We start from the raw sequence: 10,770 nt of genomic DNA on the forward strand, positions 1-10,770 counted from the left end.
TCCCAAGCTTTGGCTAACGTGTTTGACTCAACGTGGCGATATCCTGGTTCAGGTTTGGGCCTGAGAGCTTGCACCTGTTTTCTCCGGATCCTGAGGTTTCAGACTTTGGAGTTGGAAACCCCAAAGATTGGTCTTGAATCTTCTTGGCAGAAAAGGAAGACCACAAGATAGAGGGCAGGAGTGGGCATGGAAGAAGGGCCTAAGGGAGGTAAGTGGTGGTGTGGGCACAGGGACTGGCAAGGAGAAGTGATCAGCAGCTGGAAAAATCTTGCCCACCACTTAGCTTGAGGTTACAGACTCACAACCCTCAAGCGGAAGCTACCCTGAAGGAATATTTTGTTTAGATTACACAATATTTTCCACTTTTTGAGCCCAGGATTCAAAAAGCCTAGGTTGTGTAAAAGTCCAAATTGTCCAGCATCCTTGACAAATCAGAAGATATGGTGACACTGGCTGGACACACATCCCAGATGACAATTGGCTAGAAGTCTGTAGGCACTGCCCTCTTCAGACAGAGCATATGACCTTCGTTTTACTAGTCTCCACCACTCCCTACTGATCCCTCCCAGCATTGAGGCTCAGTGTCGTTTGTCATCCAACACCATTTTTCTTACCCCCGTGTCTCATGGTTTGTCTTACCTGCCTGGCCTCCTTGGACACCTAACGTTTTGACCTCTTAGCTAGTCTGAGTCTTTTATTTTACAGAAGAAATGAGCTCAGAGAAAGGGATGGGTCTGGTGACCATCTCAAGTGAATCGGTGGCAGACTCAGGTCTAGAATTTCTGGTGCCCCTTTCTTCCAAGGCTCTCCTTGGCCTGAATCATCAACGCATGTCCCTGTGACAGAAGACCTCAAGGTCCTCTCCTCTGAGGCATCCAGTGGGAAACAGAAGCCTGGGTGATCATCGGGACTTTCGTGGCTGGGGACTCCAGACTGAAGAAAAGGGCCTGACTGCTTGTGTCTGGGCTGGGGGGTGGTTGGAGAAGGCAGTCTTGTGATCTGGATGTGAATGCCCACAGAGTAGGAAATGTCCTGAAATTAGAGCTAACTGGGGAGGCACAGAATTCAGGGTGCCTGGAAGGGGGCCAAAAGTGTTGTGGGCCTCGGGCCAGGAGGAGAACGAAAGTTCCTGCATTTTGGCCTAGACTCTTCCGCCACAGCTGGCCACTTCTGCCTTTGGAACGTGTTTCACAATGCCCCCTGTGTGTGAGGACAGCCTAGATCAGCTGAGGATGGAGAGGAGGGCGTGGGCTTACATAGTGACACGCACCGGCACTCAGAGAGGAGGCATGAGCTGAGTATAGGCTCAGCATCCCATTCACGCGCGGAGAGTGCCTGCGCTGCCATCCTCATGACAGGTGAGTAGCCCCCTCTGGGGTCAGAGGCTCCAGAGGGGGTTGGGAGTAGGGAGAGTCAGGGAGGCAAAGGAAGCCCCTTATCCCCCATGGGTGTCCCGGTCTCGACCCAATTCTGGACCCCAGCCTGGGGTTGGGGTCTTTGCATCCCCACGGGCACAGCATCCCTTTTGTCTGTCCTTTGTGTGTTTGGAGTTCCTGGAGCTTACTTGGCAGACGGAGGAGGCAGGAGTGAGGGCAAGGGACATCCATATTAGCATCAGTATGCCTTCCTCAGAGCCCAGGGTCTTCCTCTGCATCTTCTGGGGCGAGAGAGATCTGGTTCGGGAACCAATGTGCTCACATGGGAGGAGAGTAATTCTGGAAGCTCTACTTCCCACGCATCTTCTGAAATGTTTGGTCGAGGGGTGGAGGTGATGGACCCACGCTGGGAGTCACTGTTCACTGGGCTCAATTACTCCACTTTGCCAGAAGGACGTAGGGAAGGAGGACACATGGCTTTAGCCCTGGGCCACCAGAAAGAAGCCAATCACTCACCATGGCTCACTGGGGCCCTTTGCAGGTGACAGCAGCCCTCACAGTCTAAGCAGGAGCAGCTATGGCTCCATCTCCAGCCCACCCAGCTCAGAGCCACAGAAAGAGCCTCTCAGAGCAACCTACCTGAGCGAGAAGATCCTCATCCCGGACACAGAACCGGTGGGAATGCTGGAAACTTCCTGGGGTCTTTTAGGATTGGCAGGATGCTATGGGATCCCACAGGCCGGGGCAAAGGGCTCTCCTGAAGACTGTGGGAAGCCCCTTCTAGCTCTGAACAGCAGTGATTGACAGTGGACACTGTACCCTTTCTGTTTCTGTCCTTAGCTCTTAGCCAGGGGCCGGGGGGCAGGGGATCGTTTTTTGTGTGTGTAAAAATTATCAAGCGGCTTTCTGAATGAATCCCAGCTTTCTTATGGAGAGAAAGGGGCTACGGTGAGTTCAGGTTGGAGCCTTGAGCGTTTGTTGCAGTACTTAAAGGAAAGGACCCGGAGGAAGGCATGTGGGGAAGTGAAGGAGGCTCGAGGCTATCTTCTGGGATGCTGTCACCTCGCATTTCCAGAATCTTTAGCAGATTCTCAGACTGCCAGGCCAAGCCTCCTAGGGGTGGGGAGACCCTAGGCTCAGTGGACTACAGAGAGGAGGGACCATGGTTTGAGGAGGACTGGGGAGTGAGCAACAAGACCCGGCAGGCTTGGCCCGAGGAAAGAACCCCTTTGGGCTCTGAGGATCTGCTGAGTCAGGGCGAGCGTGAGGCAGGCTGCTGTTCAGGCGCCTGTGGGTTGCCGAATCTGACTGATGCAGAAAGTAAATCCACCATGACTCAGTAAATCCTGCTGCTTCCTCCCACCCCACGCCCTCCACTGACCCCCGGGGTGGCAGATCCAGCAATGGGGGAGTGGTGGGAAGGGCTGGCCAGCCCGGGCTGATGAGCCCAGAGGGGTTCAGCTGGGGGCTGGCCAAGGTCAGGAGCTACCACCCAAGACCTCGTCACTTCATCCCACCCGCAGGGCACATTCAGCCTGAGGAAGCTGTGGGCCTTCACGGGGCCTGGCTTCCTCATGAGCATCGCTTTCCTGGACCCGGGAAACATCGAGTCAGATCTTCAGGCTGGTGCCGTGGCTGGATTCAAAGTGATTGCGTCGGGGCACCATGGGGAGGAGGGGTGACCAAGCTAAGTGGGAGGAGACCCCCCCCCCAGCTTGCCACATCTCCCCAGAGTGGCCTACATGACTGGTGTTTGGGGGAGCGGGTATTACGTTCAAATGGGCCAGAGAAGGGTCCCCAGGGCAGCCCTGCCAGAATGGGGGTGGGGGGGTGGGGGGGGATGTTGGTCTTCTCACTTCACCTCCTCCACTCTGTCCTCAAGGAGCGTCCTTGGTTAGAGGGTACCAGCAGTCTGGACTTGTCAGCCAGCACCCCCCCCCCCCCCCGCCCCCAGACACACACACGAGGCTGAAGGCCTCTCCCTTCCTTCTCTCAGCTGCTGTGGGTGCTGCTGTGGGCCACGGTGCTGGGCTTGCTCTGCCAACGGCTCGCTGCCCGACTGGGTGTGGTGACAGGCAAGGACTTGGGCGAGGTCTGCCATCTCTACTACCATAAGGTGAGCCTGGTGGGCCTGGACAGGGAGCATCCACAGATCCCAAACCCCAAACAGCCATTTACAGCTTCTATGATCAAGTAAATAAATGATCTCAAGTCGGGCATCACAAGCCCATTTGATAGATGAGAAGACTGAGGCTCGAACGAATAGTACCCAGACTAAGAGGGCTGTTAGCCATCATCTGCTCATTTTGCAGGAAAGGAAATTGAAACCTGGGGAAGTGACCTGCCCAGGGTGCAAAATAGGTAGGCATTGGCTTGGGATGGTCACCGGCTGGGGTAGACACTGGGGACTTGGTCGTTGTCGGTGTCCAAGCAGGGAAACAGACCTGGCCATGAGATCTTTCAAAGGTATTCAATGCAGAGGTGTGGTCACAAAGGTGATGGAAGGACTGAAGGAAAAAGGGAAGGAGGTGTTCATCCAAGATCAGGAAGCTGCTGGGCAGCAGCCCAAGAGCCATCATTTGCTGCCTTCAGGAAGCTTGGCCGCTACTGTCAAAACAGCCACCAACGCTGGTGGAGCCCGGGAAGCCTGGTGCCCTTGATGGTGCCTGTGCCAGAAACACCACTAGAAGTAGGGGGAAAGAGTGATCCCTCCCTGCCTTTTAATCTCCCTTAATTGTTTCCTACAAAACCTAACTGGAGGCCAGCTGGCAAGGCCGACAAACATAGTTTGTGCCGGGTATGGAAAGGCCCGGGACATCAACAAATAACAACAACATCTGGCCCAGCCTTGATGCGGTGCTCCCTCCTCCCCCCAGGCGCCCCGCACCCTCCTCTGGCTGACCATCGAGCTAGCCATCGTGGGCTCGGACATGCAGGAGGTCATCGGCACGGCTATCGCATTCAATCTGCTGTCAGCTGGACGGTACGGCCACCAGGGGCCCCAGCTCTTCAGTCCAGCGCTGGGGACTTGTGCTCCTTCTTCCCCAGCCCTCGTCCTTCCCCCCGTCCCCCTCACCCCCAGTCCCCTCTGACTCTAGAGCTGTTGCTCAATTTGCCCAATGGGGAACAGGGACCCAGAAACGTAAAGTGATGTCAGTCACCACGCAGACTTCGGGACTGCAGCCCCGAGCTCCCTGCCATGCTGGTCCCCCACCAGCGCCTAGTGCCATTTTCCCGCCTCCAGCACACTCTCACCCCCCTCTGCCTTAGCTGCCTGGGGCCACTTGGGTCCCCGCTCCCAGGAGTCCAGATTCCACAGTGTCCTGCCCTGAGGCTGGGCTGACCCCGGCCACTCTGGTTTCAGAATCCCACTCTGGGGCGGAGTCCTCATCACCATCGTGGACACTTTCTTCTTCCTCTTCCTTGACAACTACGGTGGGTGTGCCCCTCAATCTCCCAAGGGACTGGGTTGGGGGAACAAGTGAATGAAGAAACCAAGCTCCGCTGTACTGAGAGAAGGGCTCCCAGCTCCCTCACTCCGGCTGTGTGGCCCTGAGCAAGTTACTGAGACTTCTGTTTCTTCGCCTATAACGCGGGGACGATAATAGCACAGACCTCACCGGCTGTGGCGAGAACTCACTGAGGCAATATATACGTTAAGCACTTGGCACAGTGCCTGAAACTTGCTCAAGATAGTAGCCATTAATAATTGCTTCTGTTACAATTTTTGTCATTTTTCTCGCTCTTGTTGTTCCCCTTTGCTTCCCCCCTAGGGTTGCGCAAGCTGGAAGCCTTTTTTGGATTCCTTATTACAGTTATGGCCTTGACCTTCGGCTATGAGGTGGGAAGCCAAAGCCTCCATACCCTCCACCCAGGCTGTTCCTCCGGGCTCCTCGAGAAGCCCCCTAGCGGCCAGGGTCAGGGTGGATGGTGGGAATGGCTGCACGTGGCGTGGCCTGGCCTAAGGAGGCTCCTCCCCGCAGTACGTGGTGGCCCGTCCAGCCCAGGTAGCGCTCCTCCGGGACCTGCTCCTGCCCTCGTGCTCCGGCTGCGGCAGTCCTGAGCTGCTGCAGGCCGTGGGCATCGTTGGAGCCATCATCATGCCCCACAACATCTACCTGCACTCGGCCCTAGTCAAGGTGAGCAGAGGGAAGGGGAGGGATGTCTGCTCCCTTCAGCCACGCTCTGGTGGCCTCCAAACTTGGAGCCCCGCCCCTTTGGCTCTTGGCTTCCGGATTCAGGCGGGAAGGGAATCATTCTCTATGTATTCAGAATGTAGTAATAGAGCATCTACTATGCGTGGGAAAAGGGGGTCAATGATGAAAAGGCAGACAAGCCGTCTGCCTTTCTAGGGCTTGCATTTCTAGTCGGGGCGGGGGGGACAGATCATGAGCAAGTAAACAGATAAAGGAAAGAATTACGGGGGCCCTGGGTGGCTCGGTCAGTTAAAAGTCTGACTCTTGATCTCCGCTGGGTTCGTGATGTCACGGTTTGTGAATTCCGACCCCACCTCCAACGCTGCCCTGACAGACCGGAGCCTGCTTGGGATTCTCTCTCCCTGTCCCTTGGCCTCTCCACCCCCCCCCCACCCCCCACTTGTGGGCTTGCTCTCTCTCTCTCTCCCAAAAAAAAAACCAAAAAAATTAAAACAAAAAAATTTAAGAGTTAAAAAAAAGGAAAATTATGGATTGTGAAAGGTGCTTTGAAGGAAACAAAACAGAGAAGTATGGCAGAGAAAGACTAAGGAGGGGCTCCTTTAGAAAAGGTAGTCGGGAAAGGCCTTGCTAAGGAGGTAATCTTTGAGACTTGAAGGATGGGAAGGAGGATCAGAGGAGAAGATATTCCAAGCAGAGGGAGTGGTAAGTGCAAAGGCCCTGGGGCGGAAATTAACTGGGCACGCAGGAAGGGTGTCAGCTGATCAAGGCCATGGCCAAACTGCCATGGAGAGGGCTTTAGAAAGAACTGCGGTTTGGAGGGAACATCGGTAGATGTGTGAGGGTGGAGAATGTCGGGGTAGCTCTGAGGAACTTTGGCTTTTCTTTCCCCTCTGACCTTTGCAGTCTAGAGAAATAGACCGGTCTCACCGGGCAGACATCCGAGAAGCCAACATGTACTTCCTGATTGAGGCCACCATCGCCCTGTCTGTCTCCTTCTTCATCAATCTCTTTGTTGTGGCAGTCTTTGGACAGGCCTTCTACCAGCAAACCAACCAGGCTGCGGTGAGAGACACCTCCCCACACAGCCAGGGCAGGCCCCCCCCCCCACACACACACAAGCCCTGCAGGCTTTGCTGGGGACTCCAGGCAATGCATCTAAGCCCCTGAGTGTCTGTCTGCACTTCCAGCACTGGTAGGGGTGGGAGTCTGCGATCTGGCCTTTGGCTGAGACCCCTTCCCCACTCTGCTAGAGAGTCACAGCCCTCCCCTGCCCGGGGGCAGGCTCTTAGAGAGTCAGACCCACCCCAGGGACTGCAAGGCACAGACAATCAAAGGAGGAGACTGGGAGGGCGGAGCTGAGTCTTAGAGGACCCGCATCCTAGGTGCTCCCCAAAGGATGGACAGGATTTGTCCAGCAAACTGCAGGCAGGGCATTCTGGGAGTAGGCGCCTGCCTGAGCATGAGCAGGGAGTTGGGAATTCTCTGAGTCCTCTCTCTTGACAATCTTTATTCATTCAGCAAATAGTTACTGAGGATTTGTTATGTTATCAGGCAGTGGGGGGTAGAGCAGTCAATGATACAAAGCTCCTCCCTGGCTCTCTGGGGTTTGGGACCTGTGCCTGTCTCCTCTCCAAGTGGGTCTCTCTCACGTGGCTCTAACAGCTGCTAGCCAGCGGTGGGGTGCTTACTGAAGGCTGAGCACTGCAGGGGACGACTGACCAAGTCTCCTGGGATTTGGGCACGGCCACTGCCTTGCTATGTGGCCTTGAAGACCAGGCCAGCCTCAGAGTTGTGGGAAGTGGGTCCCGTGTAAGGGAGAGGGGACCGTGGAGCAGCTGGACTCACTGCCAGCCAATTGTCTCTTTGTGGTAATGCCATTCCCTACAAATGCAACAGAACCCTGGAAACTGGGTTCCCGTGTGAATTCTTCTCAATTTTAGATGTCGGCAACAAATTCACATTAAAGAGAAAAAACATCTGTTAATCAAGCAAAATATATCTGGCCGGATTCGGCCTGTGGGTCGCCAGTTTTCAACCCCTGGTCAAGACCTGGCAGTCTGATTTTCTGAGACTTCACATCTCCCTCCTACTGTCCCGGTGCCCACAGTTCGACGTCTGTGCCAACAGCAGCCTCCACGACTATGCCAAGATCTTCCCCAAGAACAACCTTACAGTGGAGGTGGACATTTACCAAGGAGTAAGCGACAGGTGGAGGCGGGCATGGAATGTAAGGATCCCGCAGGCTTCGTCGCCACGCCCACCAGGGGGCGGAGCCTGCTCCGGGGCGGTACCACGGCTCTAACCACACCCCTCCCTGCAGGGCGTGATCCTGGGCTGTCTCTTCGGCCCGGCTGCTCTCTACATCTGGGCGGTGGGCCTCCTAGCGGCCGGACAGAGCTCCACCATGACCGGCACCTACGCGGGACAGTTTGTGATGGAGGTGGTGGGGCCTGGGGAGCGGGCCGGGGAGTCCCAGGGGTCCGAGGTCAACAGGCACACCACTTGGGCTCGGATACCAGCCTCACTGATCCTTAAAGCAGCCCAGAGGTCACTATTATAAGCCCCGCTTTACAGATGAGAAAACTGAAATGCGGAGAGGTGAAGCGACTGGCTCAAGGCAGCAGACCCAAAACTAGTAGACGCCTCCCCCCCCAAAAGTTTAGTCTTAAGCATTAACCCGGGGGGAGGGACCCCCCTATTTCTCCTCATCCATTCTCTCCACCAACTAGGGTCAGAGCCTCCCCCATTTCAGAGATGGAAAAACAGAGCGTTCCCCCTGATGCCAGGTGGGCTGAGGGACGACAGAGGATCCCTCCCTTGGAATCCCTAGTCCTGTACCCACCACCAAAATGCCCACTCCACACCCCAGGGCTTCCTGAAGCTGCGCTGGTCACGCTTTGCCCGCGTGCTCCTCACTCGCTCCTGCGCCATCCTGCCCACCGTGCTCGTGGCAGTCTTCAGGGACCTGAAAGACCTGTCAGGGCTCAACGACCTGCTTAATGTGCTGCAGAGCCTGCTGGTGAGCCCTAGCCACTCCCCACCCCCCTGCAGAGCTAAAGAGGAACCCCAGCAATCCTTCAGAGGGACCCTGCACACGCCCCCTCCCTCCCAGTCCCCCAGCGCCTTCCCACTATTCCAAACACACGTTTGCTTGTAAGGCTCACATAATCCCCATAGACATCCCAGGGGTAGGAACCACCATTGTCCCCGTTGTGCAGATTGGAAAACGAATGTACACAGTTAAGTGATCAGTGGCAGAGCTGAGATGCAAACTCAGGCAGCCTGGGACCAGAGCCCCCAAACGCTTCTCCTGCTTTGGAGCCTCACAATTCTGGAACGCTCAGAGGTGGAGAAACCTCTGAGTGATTATGGATTAGGAGACTTGTCCAAGGGCACACAGACAGAGGACGAATGGAGCCCTGCTCCACTCCTCCCTTCCTTACTGTATTCTGAGGGCCATGACCCTCAGCCCCATCCTCCTGCTTCTCCCCAGCTTCCCTTTGCTGTGCTGCCTATCCTTACATTCACCAGCATGCCAGCCCTCATGCAGGAGTTTGCCAACGGCCGGTGAGTACTCCCCACCCCAAACACTATGCTTGCAATTCTCATTTGATCCTTACAACCACCTTGAAGTGGGAATTACCATTATCCATAAGCTCATACAGGTTAAGGAAGCTGTGCAGGCTCACACAGCTAGCAAGTGTAGGGCAATAGGGCTGGAATCTGGAATCTGGGGTCAGGGGCTGCTTCTAGACCCTGAGCTCCTCACTCTCACCTCAGACTCTGCTCTTGCCAGATCCTGCCAGTGTGGAGCCTGGGGGGCCCAGGAGACAGTAGTGGGCAAGGGGTCTGCTCCAGGCCCCACAGCCCAGAGAAAGTGGCTTTGTGTATCCCCTCACTCTCCCCACCCCAGCTCCAGGCTGGCTTTGGGCAGTGGAGACAAGGAGGAGGAGATGGGGCCAGTCCTGAGCTTCCCTCCCTTCCCCCAGGCTGAGCAAGGCCATCACATCCTCCATCATGGCGCTGATCTGTGCCATCAACCTCTACTTCGTGATCATCTACCTGCCCAGCCTCCCCCACCCTGCCTACTTCGTCCTTGTAGCCCTGCTGGCTGCGGTTTATCTGGGCCTCACCACCTACCTGGTACTGTAGGGCCAGAGGGTGCCTTGGGGATGGGGGAGGCGAAGAAAGGGGGCAACAGATGGAAGGCTTTGGGGGAAGGGGATGCACAGGGAGGGGAGGCTTCCCAGAGGCCTTGTTCTCTCCCAGACTCATGGTCTCCCTTCCTCCAGGTCTGGACCTGTTTCCTTGCCCAAGGAGCCCCCATTCTGGCCCACAGCTCCCATCAACACTTCTTGTATGGGCTTCCTGAAGAGGGGGAGAAGGAGAGGATCTCTGGGTGATCTCCCACACAGGGCCTGGCTTGGGCGTGGAATGAGTGGGCAGACTGGCCTGCCCCCGGGGTGTGTGTGTGTGTGTGGAGGCAACAAGATGGAGTGGGAGTTTTGGAGGCAGGCTAACCAGGCTTCCATAGAGACTTGCTGTTTGCCAGCTTGGACAGGTGATTAATCTCCAGTCTCAGTGTTCTCATCTGTAGAATGAGGACAACGCCAACCGTGTGATGGATGTAAAGCACTTTAACACAATGCCTGGCACGTGGGACTTAAAGATAATAGTAACTCCAAAAATATTTATTGTGGGCCTATAGGAGTGACCTGACAAACGGACCCATTTGGGGGCGGGACACAGGCATCAAACTGGCACTTACGATGGTCTGATTAGCTTGATGAATGCTCAATAAATGCTAGTCTACTTCTCATCCAAAGGCACAGGAAAGTAGAAACAGGGAGAGGACAAAATCCTTGGACCAGTAGAAGAGTCCTCCCTGCCCCCCACCCCATTCGAATGTCAGTTCCTAGAGTAGCTTCAAACTAACCCACTTTCCAGGCCGTAAAACCAAGGCGCAGACTTCTCTTCAGGCGCCAGGTCATGGAACCCAAGAGTCGTGCCTCCGAGGCCCAATTCATTTGCCATTTCCCCAGGGGACTGGGCGGCCGGGACTCCCACGCCGCGCACTTAACGCTCCCTGGGTGCTGACTCCCAGCTCCCCCTAGGGGCAGGGACGGTCCCGAGCGCCCTCACTCCCTCCCGGCCCAAGAGCTGGAGGCAAGCGCTCCGACTTCGCGCCCCGGGGCTTCGGAAGGTGGGGGGAGGCGGAGGGTGGAAGGGAGCTGTGT

The 10,770-nt window shown here is 56.0% G+C and overlaps 1 protein-coding gene across 1 annotated transcript; it reads left to right on the forward strand.

The window, feature by feature from the left end:
- The first annotated feature begins 1,196 nt into the window (after positions 1-1,196).
- Positions 1,197-10,358, forward strand: SLC11A1 (solute carrier family 11 member 1). The gene is made up of 15 exons (XM_040476241.1): positions 1,197-1,358; positions 1,918-2,051; positions 2,900-3,022; positions 3,373-3,492; positions 4,253-4,359; positions 4,741-4,811; positions 5,150-5,217; positions 5,360-5,515; positions 6,437-6,595; positions 7,641-7,730; positions 7,854-7,973; positions 8,403-8,552; positions 9,027-9,100; positions 9,523-9,676; positions 9,826-10,358. Exons 1-15 carry the CDS (start codon positions 1,352-1,354, stop codon positions 9,934-9,936), a joined length of 1,644 nt encoding a protein of 547 aa, XP_040332175.1. The 5' UTR covers positions 1,197-1,351; the 3' UTR covers positions 9,937-10,358.
- Positions 10,359-10,770: the final 412 nt, after the last annotated feature.

Source organism: Herpailurus yagouaroundi, unplaced genomic scaffold (genome assembly GCF_014898765.1).
Source record: "Herpailurus yagouaroundi ecotype Mexico unplaced genomic scaffold, PumYag 140, whole genome shotgun sequence".
Taxonomy (NCBI): Eukaryota; Metazoa; Chordata; class Mammalia; order Carnivora; family Felidae; genus Herpailurus; species Herpailurus yagouaroundi.